General features: G+C 50.8%; 1 protein-coding gene across 1 annotated transcript in view; it reads right to left on the reverse strand.

The window, feature by feature from the left end:
• The window catches only part of LOC142255918 (uncharacterized), a 52,223-nt gene that overhangs the window by 12,962 nt on the left and 17,097 nt on the right, over window positions 1-22,164 (reverse strand). Inside the window, exons 14-16 of the mRNA XM_075327365.1 lie at window positions 15,373-15,499; window positions 15,064-15,209; window positions 14,761-14,964 (exon numbers count right to left, since the gene is read on the reverse strand). Of these exons, the coding sequence (XP_075183480.1) occupies window positions 14,761-14,964; window positions 15,064-15,209; window positions 15,373-15,499 (477 nt within the window). The remainder of the gene's footprint in view (window positions 1-14,760; window positions 14,965-15,063; window positions 15,210-15,372; window positions 15,500-22,164) is intronic.

The raw sequence follows: 22,164 nt of genomic DNA on the forward strand, positions 1-22,164 counted from the left end.
TCTTTGATCCATCGAGCCAGGGTGGCTTTGGAAGCCTGCGACCCCTTGCGCTGGCCAGCGACAAGGACAAAGAGTGCATCAGAGCGGCGCAGGGGCGCCGTGCGGGAAATGTAGATTCTGAGTGCTCTCACCAGATCTAACAAATGTAAATCCTTTTCATACCGGTGAACCGGATGAGGACAAAAAGAAGGTAAGGAGATATCCTGATTAATATGAAACGAGGATACTACCTTAGGGAGAAACTCCTGAATGGGGCGCAGCACTACCTTGTCCTGGTGGACCACCAGGAAGGGAGCCTTGGATGACAGCGCTGCTAGCTCAGACACTCTCCGAAGAGACGTGATCGCTACCAGAAAGGCCACTTTCCGTGATAGTCGAGAGAGTGAAACATCCGTCAGAGACTCGAAAGGCGGCTTCTGGAGAGCAACTAGTACCCTGTTCAGATCCCATGGATCTAACGGCCGCTCGTACGGGGGGACGATATGACCAAACCCCCTGCAGGAACGTGCGTACCTGCGGACGTCGTGCTAGACGCTTCTGAAAAAAACACCAATAGCGCCGAGACTTGCCCTTTAAGGGAGCCGAGCGACAAGCCCTTTTCCAACCCAGATTGCAGGAAGGAAAGAAAAGTAGGCCATGCCAATGGCCAGGGGGGACACTCCTTGTACAGAGCACCAGTAAAAGAAAATCTTCCACTTCCGTGGTAGATCTTAGCAGACGTGGGCTTCATAGCCTGTCTCATGGTGGCAACGACCCCGTGGGATAATCCTGAGGACACTAGGATCTAGGACGCAATGGCCACACAGTAGGTTCAGGGCCGTAGAATTCAGATGGAAAAACGGCCCTTGGGACAGTAAGTCTGGCCGGTCTGGTAGTGCCCACGGTTGACCGACCGTGAGATGCCTGTCGCCAGAGCTCTTTGATCGTCATGAAAACCGGGACCAAGCTGTTGTGCCGATTCGTGAAACCCGTCCGGGTGCAGAGACCATTCTCCTGCGTCCACGCCCTGGTGACTGAGGAAGTCTGCTTCCCAGTTTTCTACGCCCGGGATGTGAACTGCGGATATGGTGTATGCTCTGTCTTCCACCCCTAGCAGAATCCGGCGGACTTCCTGGGAGGCTCGCCGACTGCGTAGTCCGCCTTGGTGGTTGATGTATGCCACCGCTGTGGATTGTCCGACTGAATTCGGATCTGTTTGCCTTCCAGCCACTGTAGGAAGTCTTGCAGGGCCATATGCACTGCCCAGAGCTCCAGACAATTGATCTGAAGAGTGGACTCCTCTGAAGAGAGTCCTTGATCGTCTGAGAAAGGGGGACGTTCCTGTGTAGGGACATCGACTTCCCCTCCCATTAGCGAAGAATGTTCTATTGAAGTGGACGCAGATGAAACTGCGTGAAAGGGACTGCCTCTGGATGAGGTGTCTCCTTGAAGGAGAGACTGCACCCCCGTCTGTAGTGACCGCTGTTTGTCCAGTGGAAGCTTCACCATCGCTGAGAGAGTGTGAAACCCCAAGCTAAGATATGCCAGCGATTGGGTTTAACTTTGAAAAGTTGAGGACCCACCCGAAACTCTGGGAAGTCTCCAGCGCCATGTTCAGGCTGTGTTGGCATGCCTCTTAAAAGAGTGCCTTGACAAGTAGATGGTCTAAGTAAGGGATCACAGAGTGACCCTGAGAGTGCGGGAGTGGTCCCACTGCTGCCATGAACTTGGTGAAAACCCGTGGGGCTGTCGCCAGACCGAAGGGTAGGGCTACGAACCGAAGATGCTCGTCTTCAATAACGAATCGTAGCAAACGCCGGTGCTCTGGAGCAATCGGCACGTGGAGATAAGCATCCTGATGTCTATTGATGCTAGGAAATCTCCTTGAGACATTGAGGCAATGACGGAGCGGAGGGATTCCATCCGGAACCGCCTGGTTTTCACGTGCTTGTTGAGCAGTTTAAGGTCCAGAACGGAACGGAAGGAGTCGTCCTATTTTGTCACCCCGACCAGATCGGAGTAAAAAGTGTCTCTTGTTCCTGAGGAGGAACCGGGATTACGACTCCTACTGCCTGCAGAAGAGCCTCGGCTCGGCCGGTGAGGAAGTTTTTGCGACAAACTGTCTCTCACCCACCGGCCATTGACCTGTGGCAGTGAAATGTCGCTAAAGCGGGGGAGTCTGCCACCGACCGCGGACGCGGAGAGAGAGGGCTGAAAGTCATGAGGAACCCGCCTTGGTAGCGGTTCCTCCGGCTGCCTTCTCCGGGCGTGATTGAGCCCGCCAGGAACCTGCGCCCCCCTGAGCCTTTTGAGTCCTGTTGGACTAGGGCAATTGGGACGTGCCCGAGCCTGGGAAGGACCGAAACCTCGACTGTCCCTTCTCCTGATGGGTCATGTTTGATAGCTGGGGTAAGGAAGAATCCGTACCCTTGGACAGTTGAATGTTTAATCCAACCGCTCACGAAACAGTCTGTCACCAGATAAAGGCAATCTGGTTAAGCACATTTGTGGAAGCAGCATCTGCTCCAATCCCTTAACACTAGGAGCGTAACAACACGGAGTTGGCGGACGCCACTGACGTACGGCTCGTAGAGTCCAGGACAGCATAAACAGCTTGAGTCGCAATGCCGACATTGCGAGGTGAAGGACGCTACTGCGGCCAAGATGTACATGTGACCGCGTCCCTCTGCGCAATACTAGCTGAAATAGCTTGGAGTGCCTCTATGGCTGCGAATGCCGGGGCAACCGACCCGCCGATAGGGCTATCTGTCTGTCAATGGCATCTTTAAGTGAATTCCCATCTTCCACTGCAACTATAGATCTAGCCGCAAGCCTGGAGATTGGGGGATCCACCCTTGGAGCGCTTGAGCACGTCAGGGGGGAAGAGAAAACGCGTATCTTCAATACGGTTGGAGAAAAGCTTATCGGGATAAGCGTGGTGTTCCTGGACTGCTTCTCTGGAGTCAGAGTGACCAGAAAAGTACTCAATATACGCTTGAGATACCGAAATAGGGATTTCTTCTGCTGTGAAGCTGACCCCTCCACTGGAGGAGTTGAGGGAGAAATACCCAACCTTCCATTGATGGACGCTATAAGATTATTCACTATAGCGTCACCATCCGGTGTATCCGGATTGAGAGCGGTCTCAGGATCAGAGTCCTGAACAGCTACGTCTGCCTCATCATACAGAGAGTACTGTGATGAAGTCGAGGGCCGTTCTTAGGGAGCTCGCTTAGGCCGTCTGGGACTGTCGTCCATGTCAGAGCCTGCACCCTGGGATGCATGGGACCCTCCTGGAGCCATGATTTGTTTCGAAATCAGGGTGGCCAGGGGCATTGAATCAACATTGCCCAAGGTCTGTCTGGACTGCAAAGTCTGTAAGATGTTAGTCATAGCCACAGACAATATATCAGCGGAAACTGCAACTCCGTCCCTGTCCCTGGACAGGGATCACAGGTGGTTCTTTTGGCCACCTGTAGCAGAGACCCCGTTGAGTAATTGCACACACTGGGGGTCCTGGAACAGTCGCATGCAGTACAAGCAGCATAGAAAGCGTGTGCCTTGGCACCCATGCTTTTTTTTTTTTTTTTTTTTTGCTGTTGCTGTCTAGCCATCTAGGAGCATTAGCCAAGAATAGCGACCGTACAGTGCAATGTATAGCATACAAGCATGAAGTACAATAAACACTTCAGCACATGCAGTACAAGGAGCATAGAAAGCCTGTGCCTTGGCACCTTTGCTTTTCTGCTGCCGTTGTCTAGTTATTCAGGAGCATTAGCCAGGAAAAGCGACATACAGTGAATGTATAGCATACAAGCATGAAAATAACCACTGCAGCACATGCAATCCAAGCAGCATTGAAAGCTTGTGCCTTAGCACCCTTGCTGTTCTGCTGCTGTTGTCTAGTCATCAAGGAGCATTAGCCAAGAATAGCGACATGCAGTGAATGTACAAGCATGAAAATAAACTCTGCAGTACATGCAATCCAAGCAGCATTGAAAGCTTGTGCCTTAGCACCATTGCTGTTTGCTACCGCTGTCTAGCCATCTAGGCGGGTAGACAGCCAAGAATAGCCCTTACAGTGCAATGTAAAGCATACAAGCATAAAGGACACATGACACTGCAGCACATGCAAGACAAGCAGCATATAGAGTCTGTGCTTTAGCACCCCTGATCTTTTGCTGCTGTTTCTAGGTCTGCATCCTGAATAGCGACCGTACAAAAGTACAACAGGACACTTCGGCATTAGTGGGTCAGCACTTTAGTTGCCGTTACCGCCCGCACAAAAGCGGGTGTGTGGCGCCGGAATCCTGTGCTGGTAGCTCAGTGTCTCCGTTTTCCCGCTCTGCGTGCCGGAATGGCTGCCGGCGTCCAGAGGAGAGGGGCGGGCCGAGGGCGTGCCCGAGACAAGAGCGGGAACCCGGCGCCCACTGTGTCTAGTAAAGGGGGCTGGAGAATGCAAATAAGGCTCCAGCCCTCGGCGCTGCTATAGAACAGCGTCTCTCCCTGTCCCTGAGTGACAGGGTGGGGGCGGGAACGAAGCGGCGCTAGGCCGCAAAAGCCGGGGACTAAAGTTAGAAGCGCCGCCGCCGTAAAAGCGCGGTCGGCGCGTCCCCGGCGCACTACAAGTCGCAGCTGCGCCGCCGCTCCAGGGGCGGTCGGCGCGGCGGTCCCCACACGTAAAGTCTCCCAGTAATCTGCAGGGACTATAAGCCCAGCGCACAGCGCTACAGTCCCCGGCGCACTAGCACACCCAGCAAGCCTGGAGTGTGCGTGGCCTGCCATACGGGGACACAGAGTACCTGAAAGTTGCAGGGCCTTGTCCCTGAACGGCACTCCCGCTCCACATCCAGCAGGTTCTATGGGTCTGTGGATGGAGCCCGGCCTCAGGGCTTGGTGGCCGGAAAGATCCCACTTCCTCAGAGCCCCTCAGGGGGATGGGGAAGGAAAACAGCATGTGGGCTCCAGCCTCCGTACCAGCAATAGGTACCTCAACCTTACAAACCGCAAGTGGGGTGAGAAGGGAGCATGCTGGGGGCCCTAGTATGGCCCTCTTTTCTTCCATCCGATATAGTCAGCAGCTACTGCTGACTAAACAGTGGAGCTATGCGTGGATGTCTGACCTCCTTCGCACAAAGCAGAAAACTGGTGAGCCAGTGATCCCACTGGGGGTGTATAGCCAGAAGGGGAGGGGCCTTACACTTTTTAGTGTAATTGCTTTGTGTGGCCTCCGGAGGCAGTGCTATACACCCAATCGTCTGGGTCTCCCAATGGAGCGCCGAAGAAAAAGTCTCTTAGACTACTTTCACACATCCGGTTTGAGCAGTGCGGCTCAATCCGGCTGTGAAACCTATGCAACGGATGCGGCAAAAACACCGCATCCTTTGCATACGTTTTTACATGCGGCCCGTCCATTTTTTTCCGGTTGCGGCACGCTACTGAGCATGCGCAGTGGAAGAAACCGCATGCGGCGGCCGGATGCGTTTTTTTCCGCATTGCGCCGCATCCGGCGTCCATAGGCATGCATTGAAAAATGCGCCGCAGCGGCCGGATGCAGCGCGATGCGGGTTTTTTGCCGGAGCAAAAAACGTGCCAGGGAACGTTCCATCCGGCCGCGGCATCGGCTAAATCTGCCGAATGCGGCAAAAACCGGACCGAACGCAAGCCCATGCGGCACAATACGGCACTAATGTAAGTCTATGCAAAAAAAAAACCGCAACCGGCGGCAAAAAAAAACGGTTGCGGTTTTTCTGCAGAGCGCCCTATTGTGCCGCAGAGCAAAAACCGGATGTGTGAAAGTAGCCTTAGGATGAATCCCCCTCACTGCCAAAGTATCAGAAAGTTGCAGAACTTGATACAATGAATAAAATGTATTCACATGAAAGCAGGACTGGGGCTCCTAATGGAAGTCACCAATAATCAGAAAACAGATTAAAACCATCAGTCGCTCCGATGACCCCTGCTTGGGGGCCGCAAAATTATTCATGAAAGGACATTACCGGCGGGCACTGGAGCAGTGGCGTTTCCAGCCGCTGTTCCTTTCTTTAGTTTCCATGCATATTCTGCCTTATTTAACATCCCGCACATTATTACTCACTGCGATTATTATTCAATACTGAGATTAAATATTTAGAGCTTTTATGTCCCTGATTGTTGTTACATTTTATTGGTAGACACATTTTTGCCATTGATTTTTATTAGAGAAGAAGATTTAAATAAAATATTTAGCAATTAGGAATGTGCTCAGGAACCCGGCGTGGGGAGAGGAAAGACTCGCCGCTGCAGGGAGCTGAATCGCTTCTCCGCTGTAATGCTTTATAGTGAGACGTAGCCGGGCGGACTACTGCACACAGCAAGCCAGGCTGCAAGGATGGGAAATCATGCACCGACATTACACTGCAGTTACCTGATTTTGTTGCTGCAGTCATTTGAAATTAGAATTAGGAAGTGTTGATACAAATGATTCTGACTGCCGCAGCAATACTTACATCTGGTGATGCTGGAAATTCAATATTTTTGCAAAAAGTATAAAATAAAATCGATCCATTCAAAATGCATAAAATTCCTTTTTAAGCCAAAATAACTACTGTATTAAAAAACTCAAGTGTGCACGAAGCATCTGTTCTTCTCTTAAATAAAGATATATGCAGCTGAAACCAGAAGTTTCCATCCACTCTCTCTAAAGACACATCTGCAGGTTTTTCCCTCCGCTCTCTATATAGACTCTTCTGCAGAGTTTTCCCTCCGCTCTCTATAAAGACACATCTGCAGGTTTTTCCCTCCACTCTCTATACAGAGACATCTGCAGGTTCTTCTCACTATCTGACATGAAATCAGAATAAACCTTTCCCGTTTTCGGTCAATTAGGAACCAAAAATATTTCTATTTGCCAAATTCCACAATAATGAGAGAGAGAGAATGTTTTCAGGCATTTTTCTTCCTTTCTGCACAGTGAAATTTCCTCCAGTTCATTAGTATTTGGTGGCATTGCCCTTACACTGTGTGACTTGGGGGAAACGTTTTGGATCCTTTCAGAAGCTTCTTACAAATAGTTGGTGGAATTTGGGCCGATTCCTCCTGAAAGATCTGGTGTAGCTGAGCAATGTTTGGAGGTCGCCGCTCGCACCGGCCCTTTCAGCTTTGCCCATACATTTTCCATCGGATTGAGATCAGGGTTTTGTGATGGCCACTCCAAAATATTGACCTTGCTATCCGTAAGACACTTTGTAACCAGTTTGGTAGTAGCTTTGGGTCATTGTCCATTTGGAAGACCCATGTCTGCCCAAGCTTTCAGTTCCTGGCTGATGTCTTGAGATGTTCTTCAGTATTGCCACATAATCATCTTTTCTCATGATGCCATCTATTCTGTGAAGTCACCAGTCCCTCCTGCAGCAAAACAACCCCCCAACATGATGCTGCCCCCCCCGTGTGTTACAGTTGGGATGGTGTTCTTAGACTTCAAAGCTTCTCCCTTTTTCCTCCATACACAACGATGGTCATTCTAGCCAAACAGTTTAATTTTAGTTTTGTCAGACCACAGGACATGTCTCCAAAAATTAAGGTCTTTGTTCCTGTGTGCATTTGCAAACATTAATCTGGCTTTTTTCTGTTTCTTTTGAAGTAATGGCTTCTTCCTGGCAGAGTGGCCTTACAGCCCATGTTGATACAGTTTCACTGTGGATAATGACACAATTTTACCAGCTTCCACCAGCATCTTCAAAAGGTCTTTTGCTTTTGTTCTTGGGTTGATATGCACATGTCTGACCAAAACACATTCATCTCTGGTACACTTCCTGAGCGGTATGATGGCTGGACATTCCCATCTTGCTTGTACTTGTGTATGATTTTTTTGTACAGATGAACGAGGCACCTTTAGGTATCTGGAAATCGCACCCAAGGATGAACCAGACTTGTACAAGTCCACAATTCTCATCCTGAGATCTCGGCTGATTTCTTTTGACTTTCCCATGATGCTACACAAAGAAGCCGTGTGCTTCAGGTGTGCATTACAATACATCCACAGGTGTGTCTGTAATTAAATCAGATGTTGCAAAAAAACCTATCAGAAGCTTGCAAAGACATGACATAATCATATGGGCGGTTCCATATTATTTAATGGCAAAGTACTCTTAAGGCCGCTTTACACGCAACGACATCGTTAATGAGATGTCGTTGGGGTCATGGAATTCGTGACGAACATCCGGCCTCGTTAGCGACGTCCTTGCATGTGAAACGCATGAACGACCGTTAACGATCAAAATTACTTACTTATCGTTGACGCGTCGTTCCATTCACGATTATCGTTGCTGTTGCAGGACGCTGGTTGTTCGTCGTTCCTGTGGCAGCACACATCGCTACGTGTGACACCGCAGGAACAAGGAAGAACCTCGTACCTGCGGCTGCCCGCAATGAGGAAGGAAGAAGGTGGGCGGGATCTTTGTCCCACTCATCTCCGCCACTCCACTTCTATTGGGCAGCCGCTTAGTGAGTCGCTGTGACGCCGAACGAACCGCCCCGTTAGAAAGGAGTCGGTTCGCCGGCCACAGCGACGTCGCTAGGCAGGTAAGTATGTGTGACGGGTGTAAGCAATGTTGTGCACCACGGGCAGCGATTTGCCCGTGTCGCACAACCGACGGGGGCGGGTACGCACGCCAGCGATATCGATATCGCAGCGTGTAAAGTGGCCTTTAGTGTATGAAAACTTATGACTTAGCAAAAAGTAATAAAAATGCCTGAAAAGAAGGGAATTTTGTTTACTTATCGTAAATTCCTTTTCTTCTAGCTCTAATTGGGAGACCCAGACAATTGGGTGTATAGGCTATGCCTCCGGAGGCCGCACAAAGTATTACACTCAAAAGTGTTAAGCCCCTCCCCTTCTGCCTATACACCCCCCGTGCTCACGGGCTCCTCAGTTTTGGTGCAAAAGCAAGAAGGAGGAAAAAGAATTATAAACTGGTTTAAAGTAACTTCAATCCGAAGGAATATCGGAGAACTGAAACCATTCAACATGAACAACATGTGTACACAAAAAAACAGGGGCGGGTGCTGGGTCTCCCAATTAGAGCTAGAAGAAAAGGAATTTACGGTAAGTAAACAAAATTCCCTTCTTCTTTGTCGCTCTATTGGGAGACCCAGACAATTGGGACGTCCAAAAGCAGTCCCTGGGTGGGTAAAATAATACCTCGTAAGAGAGCCGTAAAACGGCCTCTTCCTACAGGTGGGCAACCGCCGCCTGAAGGACTCGTCTACCTAGGCTGGCATCCGCCGAAGCATAGGTATGCACCTGATAGTGCTTCGTGAAAGTGTGCAGGCTCGACCAGGTAGCCGCCTGACACACCTGCTGAGCCGTAGCCTGGTGCCTCAAAGCCCAGGACGCGCCCACGGCTCTGGTAGAATGGGCCTTCAGCCCTGAGGGAACCGGAAGCCCAGCCGAACGGTAAGCTTCGATAATTGGCTCCTTGATCCACCGAGCCAGGGTTGATTTGGAAGCCTGTGACCCTTTACGCTGGCCAGCGACAAGGACAAAGAGTGCATCCGAGCGGCGCAGGGGCGCCGTACGAGAAATGTAGAGTCTGAGTGCTCTCACCAGATCTAACAAGTGCAAATCCTTTTCACATTGGTGAACTGGATGAGGACAAAAAGAAGGTAAGGAGATATCCTGATTGAGATGAAAGGGGGATACCACCTTAGGGAGAAATTCCGGAACCGGACGCAGAACCACCTTGTCCTGGTGAAACACCAGGAAAGGGGTTTTGCATGACAGCGCTGCTAGCTCAGACACTCTCCGAAGTGAAGTGACTGCTACTAGAAAAACCACTTTCTGCGAAAGGCGTGAGAGAGAAATATCCCTCATTGGCTCGAATGGTGGTTTCTGAAGAACCATCAGCACCCTGTTCAGATCCCAGGGTTCTAACGGCCGCTTGTAAGGAGGGACGATGTGACAAACCCCCTGCAGGAACGTGCGTACCTGTGGAAGTCTGGCTAGGCGCTTCTGGAAAAACACAGAGAGCGCTGAGACTTGTCCCTTAAGGGAGCCGAGCGACAAACCCTTTTCCAGTCCAGATTGAAGGAAGGACAGAAAAGTGGGCAAGGCGAAAGGCCAGGGAGAAATACCCTGAGCAGAGCACCACGACAGGAAAATTTTCCACGTCCTGTGGTAGATCTTGGCGGACGTTGGTTTCCTAGCTTGTCTCATAGTGGCAATGACGTCTTGAGATAACCCTGAAGACGCTAGGATCCAGGACTCAATGGCCACACAGTCAGGTTGAGAGCCGCAGAATTCAGATGGAAAAACGGCCCTTGAGATAGCAAGTCCGGTCGGTCTGGTAGTGCCCACGGTTGGCCGACCGTGAGATGCCACAGATCCGGGTACCACGACCGCCTCGGCCAGTCTGGAGCGACGAGGATGACGCGGCGGCAGTCGGCCCTGATCTTGCGTAACACTCTGGGCAACAGTGCCAGCGGAGGAAACACATAAGGGAGCTGAAACTGCGACCAATCCTGAACTAAGGCGTCTGCCGCCAGAGCTCTGGGATCTTGAGACCGTGCCATGAACGCCGGTACCTTGTTGTTGTGCCGGGACGCCATGAGGTCGATGTCCGGCACCCCCCAGCGGCAACAGATCTCCTGAAACACGTCCGGGTGAAGGGACCATTCCCCTGCGTCCATGCCCTGGCGACTGAGATAATCTGCTTCCCAGTTTTCCACGCCTGGAATGTGAACTGCAGAGATGGTGGAGGCCGTGGCTTCCACCCACATCAAAATCCGCCGGAGGACGCAGTTGAAACTGCGCGAAAGGAACTGCCTCCATTGCTGCCACCATCTTCCCCAGTAAGTGCATGAGGCGCCTCAAGGTGTGTGACCGACCTTGAAGGAGAGATTGTACCCCTGTCTGTAGTGACCGCTGCTTGATCAGCGGAAGCTTCACTATCGCTGAGAGGGTATGAAACTCCATGCCAAGGTATGTCAGCGATTGGGCCGGTGTCAGATTTGACTTTGGAAAATTGATGATCCACCCGAAACTCTGGAGAGTCTCCAGGGTAGCGTCGAGGCTGTGTTGGCATGCCTCTAGAGAGGGTGCCTTGATCAACAGATCGTCCAAGTACGGGATCACTGAGTGACCCTGAGAGTGGAGGACCGCTACTACAGTAGCCATAACCTTGGTGAAAACCCGTGGGGCTGTTGCCAGGCCGAACGGCAGTGCCACGAACTGCAGGTGTTCGTTTCCTATGGCGAAGCGCAAGAAGCGCTGGTGCTCTGGAGCAATCGGTACGTGGAGATAAGCATCTTTGATATCGATCGATGCAAGGAAATCTCCCTGGGACATTGAGGCGATGACGGAGCGGAGGGATTCCATCCGGAACCGCCTGGTCTTTACGTGTTTGTTGAGAAGTTTCAGGTCCAGGACAGGTCGGAAAGACCCGTCCTTCTTTGGGACCACAAACAAGTTGGAGTAAAAACCGTGGCCCTGTTGCTGAAGAGGAACAGGGACCACCACTCCTTCTGCCTTCAGAATGCCCAGCGCCTGCAGAAGAGCCTCGGCTCGCTCGGGAGGCGGGGATGACCTGAAGAATCGAGTCGGGGGACGAGAGGTGAACTCTATCTTGTAACCGTGAGACAGAATGTCTCTCACCCAACGGTCTTTTACCCGTGGCAGCCAGGTGTCGCAAAAGCGGGAGAGCCTGCCACCGACCGAGGATGCGGAGTGAGGATGCCGAAAGTCATGAGGAAGCCGCTTTGGTAGCGGCACCTCCGGTGGTCTGTTTAGGACGTGACTTAGACCGCCATGCATCAGAGTTCCTTTGATCTTTCTGAGGCCTTTTGGACGAGGAGAATTGGGACCTGCCCGCGCCCCGAAAGGACCGAAACCTCGACTGCCCCTTCCTCTGTTGGGGTATGTTCGGTTTGGGCTGGGGTAAGGATGTATCCTTTCCCTTGGATTGTTTGATGATTTCATCCAAACGCTCGCCAAACAATCGTTCGCCAGAAATTGGCAAACTGGTTAAGCGCTTTTTGGAAAAAGAATCTGCCTTCCATTCCCGTAGCCACAAGGCCCTGCGGAGTACCACCGAATTGGCGGCTGCAACCGCCGTACGGCTCGCAGAGTCCAGGACAGCATTAATAGCGTAAGACGCAAATGCCGACGTCTGAGTGGTTATGGACGTCACCTGTGGCGCGGACGTGCGTGTGGCTGCGTCAATTTGCGCTTGACCTGCTGAGATAGCTTGTAGCGCCCATACGGCTGCGAATGCTGGGGCAAAAGAAGCGCCGATAGCTTCATAGATGGATTTCAACCAGAGCTCCATCTGCCTGTCAGTGGCATCTTTGAGTGAAGCCCCATCTTCCACTGCAAGTATGGATCTAGCTGCCAGTCTGGAGATTGGAGGATCCACTTTGGGACACTGAGTCCAACCCTTGACCACGTCAGGAGGAAAGGGATAACGTGTATCCTTAAGGCGCTTAGAAAAACGCTTATCTGGACAAGCATGGTGATTCTGGACTGCCTCTCTGAAATCAGAGTGGTCCAGAAACATACTCGGTGTACGCTTGGGAAACCTGAAACGGAATTTCTCCTGCTGGGAAGCCGACTCCTCCGCCGGAGGAGCTGAGGGAGAAATATCCAACATACGATTGATGGACGCAATAAGGTCGTTCACTATGGCGTCCCCGTCCGGAGTATCAAGATTGAGAGCGGCCTCAGGATCAGAATCCTGATCAGCTACCTCCGCGTCATCAACCAGAGATTCCCCTCGCTGAGACCCTGAACAATATGATGATGTCGAGGGAAAATCTAAGCGAGCTCGCTTAGTCGGTCTGGGGCTGGGGTCTGTGTCAGAACCCTCAGCTTGGGATCCATGAGATACCCCGGGAGGACATTGTTGGTCCAGCTGAGGTGGGCCAGGGAACAAAGATTCAACAGAGTCCCTGTGCTGAGATACCGGTCTGGACTGCAAGGCTTCCAGTATCTTAGCCATAGTCTCAGAGAGTTTTGCAAACTCCGTCCCTGTCACCTGAACAGTGTTAGCAGGTGGCTCCCCCTGGGCCCCCCCTAGCAGAGGCTCTGGCTGATTAAGTGCCACAGGGGCCGAACAGAGCACACAATGAGGGTCAGTGGAACCTGCCGGTAGCGGGGTCGTACATGCGGCGCAGGCAACATAATAAGCCTGTGTTTTGGCACCCCTGCTTTTCGTGGGCGCCATGCTATTATCTTCCCTGAGCAACACAATAGGGTATATAGCCAGAAATCAACTGTGCACTATACAGTGTAAAATAAACATATAATGTTACACTACTGCACAATGGGGCTAGCACCACAGGTGCTGCTTACCACCCGCTTAAAGCGGTTGTGAGGCCACCAGAGTCCCTGCCTGGGTCTCCCAGACTTTGTCCCCCTCTGCAGCGTCCGAGGAGCTGACAGGAATGGCTGCCGGCGTCCTGAGGAGAGGAGGGAGCCGTGGGCGTGACCCAGAAAGAGCGGGAACTGGTGCCTGCACTGTGCACAGTGAGGGGAGTGGAGTATGCAAAGCATGCTCCAGCCCTCAGTGCTGCTCGTTCTGTGCAGCGTCCCGCCCTTCCCCTGCCTGTCAGGGCTGTGGGCGGGAGGAAAGGAAAACTAGGCCGCAAAAAGCCGGGGACTCTAGTAATAAACGCGGCCGCCGTAAAAGCGCGGCCGGCGTGGAAGTCCCCGGCGCACTACAAGTCCCAGCCGCGCCACAGTGTTTCCATGGCAGCGGCGGTCAGTGCGGCAGTCCCTATACATAAACACACTCAGCAACGCTGAGTGTGTAATGGCACATATTAACCCGGTCAGCGCCGCGGTCCCCGGTGCACTAGCACACCCAGCAAAGCTGGAGTGTTGCTGTGCGCGGTCCCCACGGGGACACAGAGTACCTCCAAGTAGCAGGGCCATGTCCCTGAACGATACCCGGCTCCTATCCAGCAGGCTCCACAGGAGTTGTGGATGAAGCACGGTCTCAGTGCCTGGAGACCGATAGGATCCCACTTCCACCAGAGCCCTGAGGGGGATGGGGAAGGAAAACAGCATGTGGGCTCCAGCCTCCGTACCCGCAATGGATACCTCAACCTTACAACACCGCCGACAAGAGTGGGGTGAGAAGGGAGCATGCTGGGGGCCCTATATGGGCCCACTTTTCTTCCATCCGACATGGTCAGCAGCTGCTGCTGACCAATCTGTGGAGCTGTGCGTGCGTGTCTGACCTCCTTCGCACAAAGCAAAAAACTGAGGAGCCCGTGGGAGCACGGGGGGTGTATAGGCAGAAGGGGAGGGGCTTAACACTTTTGAGTGTAATACTTTGTGCGGCCTCCGGAGGCATAGCCTATACACCCAATTGTCTGGGTCTCCCAATAGAGCGACAAAGAAAATTCTCTCTCATTATTCTGGCATTCTGTAAATATAAATCATTTTGGTTCCTAATTGACCTAAAATGGGAAAGGTTAATTCTGATTTCATGTCAGATAGTGAGAAAAATCGGCAGATGTGTCTTTATAGAGAGTGGAGGGAAAAACCTGCAGATGTGTCTATATAGAGCGTGGAGGGAAACTTCTGGTTTCAAATGTACGTACAATCCAACAGAGCCCAGACACATGATGCCATTTAAGTAATAGAGATGTGGGCATGGATTTCCAGCTTTCTGGTTCAGCATCTGCCAGGCTTCCTTAACAGTACCATAAAAGAGATGCTTTACTTTAATATCCTCATAATGCGTATTCTCCTCGCTACCTCACGACCCATGAATGCGGAATGGACCCATCATTTCATACCTTCAGGGCAGTAAAACCCAGCTGGGCACGGAAATTTGCTATAATCACTGGTATTCTCGGCACAGAAGTACCCAGCAGGGCACGGTAAGCAGTCAACTTGATGAGTGAGGTTGTTATAGGTCCCCGCAGGACAGGCGTGTGGATGGGGACTTCCAGCCGGGCAATAATGACCTGGAGGGCAGCCGCCTCCTTCTCCTGTAAATACTGGTTGGGATATAAAAGCATCAGAAATAATATTCAATATTCTTTGAAAATCCAATATCACCACTACGGCGTAATGTTGTATAATGGTGATCCTCTTACACTCTGTGGTGGGAGCAGATGAGGAGACCCCAAGAGAGCAAAAGTATCCAGCAAGGCAAAGTCCACTCGGGGCATCGAGGCCGACAGAGCTGCAGTAATACCCGGGGGGACAGGGCGTACAATGGGAGGCCATTCTCAGATTGGACCTGTGCAGAAGAGGATTGGATTGGAAGCTCATATGGGCACGTATCACCACTAATAAGACATGAGGACACCGTAATAAGCCAGAGATTGATACAAATCATTACTAGAAACGATGAGGATTGTAACTGGAAATGTGGCAAAACATGCAGCAATCACCACTCTCACCTGTCAGAGAAACTACCAGATGGACATGGAATCGGGGCACCCGAACCCGCGGGACAAAAGTGACCAACAGGACAGGGTCCGCCAAAACTCTCATTCATGTTACCAGAAGGGTTCGGTACAAGGGACCCTAATCATCATAGTAAAGTAAAAAGTTATCAAACATTAAGAATAGGGATTCTACGTAAAAGAATTAGGATTGCACGATCATCCGCCGCCATTCTTTGCTTAAAGGAGGCACAATTATACCAATATATATACACTACTGTGCAAAGGTTTTAGGCAGGTGTGGAGGAAATGCTGCAAAGTAGGAATGGTTTCAAAGATAAGTGTTAATAGTTTATTATTAATTAACAAGATACACATTGAATGAACAAAAGAGACAAGTAACTCCTACCAAACATCAGTTCTAGGCTCACTTGTCTCATGCATAAAGTCAGAGATTTTGCAGTATTGGAGTCTGGTGTATAAATGACCAAGTTTACGAAACTGAAATTGGTTACATTAACTGAAACAGAAACAGCTGTGTGGGAGGCTTAAAACTGTGTAAGGAACAGCCGAACTCTGCTACAAAGGTGAGGTTGTTGAAGATAGTTTATGGCGAGACTGAGCGCAGCAACAAGACACAAGGAAGGTATACTGCATCAGCGAGAAGCCAGGCAAAGATTTCACAGCAGACTGGGATTTCCAGGGGTCATGATCTAGGTCTGTATTGACCGCTGTGGCTTGATTATTTCACTCAGCTCTGTCCTGGTCATGTCAGGGGTTAACTCCTCCCTGCCTCACTATAGTTTCCAGGACACTATATCCTGGTGCTGCACCTCCGGTTCAGTGCCAGTGATAGTGTATGCTCTGCAGCGTGTGTTACTGGCTCTGGTGAGTTATCTGATCTGTCCTGACTTTCAGCTAGCTTGTTCTGACCCGTACTCTCCTCGTTCATCCATCTGTCCTGGTCGCTGACTACCCGCTCCTGTCTACTTCTCTATCTGTCTTTTCCCGGTCCTGACCTATTTGTCCTTCTACCTTGTTTGTACTTAGATTTTCCGGCATCTGACCTGTATCCTCGTTTCTAACTTTAGCTCTGTCTCTCCCCTCTATTGCATACGTGACTTCCCGACTTCCGACCCTCGGCTTTCACCTGACCACGATTTGATTATCCCTGTGCTATTGATGACACCTCCTGCTGCTGACCTGGTTTACTGACTACTCTACTGCCCTCTGGTGGTTTGCCTGCTAACTGCACTCTGAAGTTACACTGCTTGTAGCTTCAGTGTCTCCTTTAGTACAGTGTGACACCAGACGTGCTGTTTAAGGACCATAGCTGCAGCTGTCAGCTAAGAAAACGCAATGCCACAGATGAAAGACGTACGCTTACTTCCCTTTGAAATCAGCTCATCAGTAACCAGTGGAACTCCGCTTCATGCATCTACGGTTCAAAGACATATGGCCAGAAGTTGTCTTTATGGAAGAATTGCGGCCAAAAAGCCCAGACCTTCATCAGTGAGATAAAGCGAAGTGTCTCAATTATGAACGACAACATAAAAACTGGGGTGCAGTAAAATGGCAGCAGGTGTTCAGGACTGGAGGCTCCTGTAAGTTTGTGGCTGCATTTCGGCAAATGGAGTTGAAGGATTTGGTGAGGATTAATGGTATCCTCAATGCTGAGAAATACAGGCAGATTCTGATCCATCATGAAGTACCATCATGGAGGAATCTGATCGGCTCAAAATTTATTCTGCAACTGTCCAACGAACACAAACCTCCAGTCTGTCATTAAAACCAAGGGATCCTGGAGGTGATGACCTGGCCCCACAGAGCCCTGATCTCACATCATCCCATCTGCAAGTGACTTGAAGAAGTGATGGAGGCGATGGGTGGTCACCAAATACTGAAAACAGATGTGATGGGCGGTTACTGAATACTGAGGACAGAGGTGACAGGCGGTCACCAAATACTGAGGACGAAGGAGACGGGAGGTCACTGAATACTGAGGACAGAGGAGACAGGTGGTCACTGAATACTGAGGACGAGAAGACATGAGGTCACTGAATACGGAGGATGGAAGAGACAGGCGATCACTGAATACTGAGGACGGAGGAGACGGGCGATCACTGAATACTGAAGACGGAGGAGACGGGCGGTCACTGAATACTGAAGACGGAGGAGACGGGCGGTCACTGAATACTGAGGACGGAGGAGACGGGCGATCACTGAATACTGAAGACTGAGGAGACGGGCGGTCACTGAATACTGAGGATGGATGAGACGGGCGATCACTGAATACTGAAGACGGAGGAGACGGGAGGTCACTGAATACTGAGGACGGAGGAGACGGGCGATCACTGAATACTGAAGACGGAGGAGACGGGAGGTCACTGAATACTGAGGACGGAGGAGACGGGCGATCACTGAATACTGAAGACGGAGGAGACGGGAGGTCACTGAATACTGAGGACGGAGGAGACGGGCGATCACTGAATACTGAAGACGGAGGAGACGGGCGGTCACTGAATACTGAGGATGGATGAGACGGGCAGTCACTGAATACTGAAGACAGAGGAGACGGGCGATCACTGAATACTGAGGACGGAGGTAACAGGCAGTCACCAAATACTGAGGACGGAGGAGACGGGCGGTCACTGAATACTGAGGATAGAGGAGACAGGTGGTCACTGAATACTGAGGACGGAGGAGACAGGCGATCACTGAATACTGACGACGGAGGAGACGGGCGGTCACTGGATACTGAGGACGGAGGAGACGGGCGGTCACTGAATACTGAGGACGGAGGAGACGGGCGATCACTGAATACTGAGGACGAAGGAGACGGATGGTCACTGAATACTGAGGACGGAGAAGAAGGGCTGTCACCGAATACTGCGGACGAAGGAGACGGGCTCTCACTGAATACTGAGGATGGAGGAGACGGGTGGTCACTGAATACTGGAGGACGGAGGACACGGGAAGTCCCTGAACACTGAGGACGGAGGAGACGGGCGGTCACTGAATACTGAGGATAGAGGAAACAGGTGGTCACTGAAAACTGAGGATGGAGAAGACAGGTGGTCACTGAATACTGGAGGATGGAGGACACGGGAAGTCCCTGAACACTGAGGATGGAGGAGACGGGCGGTTACTGAATACTGAGGATAGAGGTGACGGGCGGTCACTGAATACTGAGGACGGAGGAGTTGGGCAATCACTGAATACTGAGGAGACGGGCGGTGACTGAATACTGAGGATGGAGGAGTCGGGCGGTCACTGAATACTGAGGACGGAGGAGACGGGCGGTCACTGAATACTGAGGACAGAGGAGATGGGCGGTCACTGAATACTGAGGACAGAGGAGACGGGTGATCACTGAATACTGAGGACAGAGGAGATGGGGGGGGGGGTTCACCAAATATTGTTGAGATTCAGATTTCTCTTTTGTTCATTTTGTTAATTGATTAAAGCAAACTATTAACGCTTCTATTCTTCTCATTTTGCTGCATTTTTCCAGATCTGTCTATAACTTTTTGCACATTACTATAAATCCGGACACAGATACTCAGAGTAAAGGAGTGAAATGTATAAGACTATATTTCCGGTATTACAATATTACTACAGTGACAGTGACCATAATACACAATATAACAGTTCGGCTCTGGTCGATTCTGACTCTGCAGTTAATATCGGGATGGTGCAATGCAGTAGTAAGTCCTCATCAGGGAATGGAGGTCTCATTAAGTGCTAGTAATTATAAACCCTGCACTGTAAGGGAAGAGTTCTCCATCTGCAGGGAGTCATATCGCACGTATCTTGCATACTATGTAGGGGCAATATATTATAGCCATTTTGTGGGATACATTTATCCCCAAATTGGCAGGATTTTGCTGTTTTGCTACTATTAGTATCATTTTCTCCCACAAAAAAAGTAATATCAGATTTCATTTTACCTCCACTGCAGTAATATCCAGGTTCACACAGCCCAGTAACGGCCGCAGAGCCCCAGCCACTGCAGAACATCCCTGAAAGAGAAAGTTTGGAAATTAGATTGCACCGCTCCTCGGAGTTTGGAGCCTGAAGCAACTTGGCCTAATACAAAATCCGCACCAGGTCCCTCACCGCCTCACACTCTCCAGTCACAGCGTTACGTGTGTGGATTTTGATATTGATTTGTGGTGAAATCCACACATGGATGATAATGTAACCCACAGACAAACTCTAAACATCACTCCATGTTTCTGTCTGTCTGTGTCTTGCTAAATTCTCCTAAAAAGGGCTGAAAGCCCGTACTTACGAAGCGCTCACTGATATCCTAATCAGGCACGAATACTAAGATTCTTTATAGCAAGATACTATTTATTTTAATAGCACATGAATAATCAATGGTACATAGGCATTAGCACTACTTTATAGTCATAGAATCTTATACAATAACAGAAATATGCATCAACATTACCGTATGTTGTAGCACTTCCTTCATCATCGGAGGGACTCGATTAGTGAGAAGGAAGACAATCCGGCCTCTGCATCACAGGCGCAGTGCATCCACTTGAGCATCCTGGAAAAGTCCCTGTCTCGCTGAGCGAGCCCTGTATTTTTATACCAAACTTTGTACATTGTATGTTTAATCTCTTTTTTATTGAAAAATTAAGGTTGGTTACAGTGAGCAGGGCTGCAGACCAAGGCAAACCCACAAATAGGGACAAAACCAAAAAAAAACAAAAATGCAATGAAACGAAGGGAATTTTGTTACTTACCGTAAATTCCTTTTCTTCTAGCTCTTATTGGGAGACCCAGACGATTGGGTGTATAGCACTGCCTCCGGAGGCCACACAAAGCAATTACACTAAAAAGTGTAAGGCCCCTCCCCTTCTGGCTATACACCCCCAGTGGGATCACTGGCTCACCAGTTTTAGTGCAAAAGCAAGAAGGAGGAAAGCCAATAACTGGTTTAAACAAATTCACTCCGAGTAACATCGGAGAACTGAAAACCGTTCAACATGAACAACATGTGTACCCGCAAACAAACCAAAAATCCCGAAGGACAACAGGGCGGGTGCTGGGTCTCCCAATAAGAGCTAGAAGAAAAGGAATTTACGGTAAGTAACAAAATTCCCTTCTTCTTCGGCGCTCTATTGGGAGACCCAGACGATTGGGACGTCCAAAAGCTGTCCCTGGGTGGGTAAAGAAATACCTCATGTTAGAGCTGCAAGACAGCCCTCCCCTACGGGGAGGCAACTGCCGCCTGCAGGACTCTTCTACCTAGGCTGGCGTCCGCCGAAGCATAGGTATGCACCTGATAATGTTTGGTGAAAGTGTGCAGACTCGACCAGGTAGCTGCCTGGCACACCTGTTGAGCCGTAGCCTGGTGTCGCAATGCCCAGGACGCACCCACGGCTCTGGTAGAATGGGCCTTTAGCCCTGATGGAACCTGAAGCCCCGCAGAACGGTAGGCTTCAAGAATTGGTTCTTTGATCCATCGAGCCAGGGTGGCCTTAGAAGCCTGCGACCCCTTGCGCTTACCAGCGACAAGGACAAAGAGTGCATCTGAACGGCGCAGGGGCGCTGTGCGGGAAATGTAGATTCTGAGTGCTCTCACCAGATCTAACAAATGTAAATCCTTCTCATACCGATGAACTGCATGAGGACAAAACGAAGGCAAAAAGATATCCTGATTAAGATGAAAAGAGGATACCACCTTCGGGAGAAACTCCTGAATGGGGCGCAGCACTACCTTGTCCTGGTGGAAGACCAGGAAGGGAGCCTTGGAAGACAACGCTGCTAGCTCAGACACTCTCCGAAGAGATGTGATCGCTACCAGAAAAGCCACCTTCTGTGATAGTCTAGAAAGTGAAACCTCCTTCAGAGGCTCGAAGGGCGGCTTCTGGAGGGCAACTAGTACCCTGTTCAGATCCCATGGATCTAACGGCCGCTTGTACGGGGGAACTATATGGCAAACCCCCTGTAGGAACGTGCGCACCTTAGAAAGTCGTGCTAGACGCTTCTGAAAAAAGACGGATAGCGCCGAGACTTGCCCTTTAAGGGAGCCGAGCGACAAACCTTTTTCTAACCCAGATTGGAGGAAAGAAAGAAGGGTAGGTAATGCAAATGGCCAGGGAGACACTCTCTGAGCAGAGCACCAGGATAAGAATATCCTCCACGTTCTGTGGTAGATCTTAGCAGACGTGGGCTTCCTAGCCTGTCTCATGGTGGCAACGACCCCTTGGGATAAGCCTGAAGACGCTAGGATCCAGGACTCAATGGCCACGCAGTCAGGTTGAGGGCCGCAGAATTCCGATGGAAAAACGGCCCTTGGGACAGTAAGTCTGGTCGGTCTGGTAGTGCCCACGGTTGGCCGACCGTGAGATGCCACAGATCCGGATACCACGCCCTCCTCGGCCAGTCTGGAGCGACGAGTATGACGCGGCTGCAGTCGGATCTGATCTTGCGTAGCACTCTGGGCAAGAGTGCCAGAGGTGGAAACACATAAGGGAGCCGGAACTGCGACCAATCTTGCACTAGGGCGTCTGCTGCTAGAGCTCTTTGATCGCGAGACCGTGCCATGAATGTTGGGACCTTGTTGTTGTGCCGGGACGCCATTAGGTCGACGTCCGGCCTTCCCCATCGGCGACAGATTTCCTGAAACACGTCCGGGTGAAGGGACCATTCCCCTGCGTCCATGCCCTGGCGACTGAGGAAGTCTGCTTCCCAGTTTTCTACGCCGGGGATGTGAACTGCGGATATGGTGGAGGCCGTGGCTTCCACCCACATCATAATGCGCCGGACTTCCTGGAAGGCTTGCCGACT

The sequence above is a fragment of the Anomaloglossus baeobatrachus genome, chromosome 11 (genome assembly GCF_048569485.1).
Source record: "Anomaloglossus baeobatrachus isolate aAnoBae1 chromosome 11, aAnoBae1.hap1, whole genome shotgun sequence".
NCBI lineage: Eukaryota > Metazoa > Chordata > Amphibia > Anura > Aromobatidae > Anomaloglossus > Anomaloglossus baeobatrachus.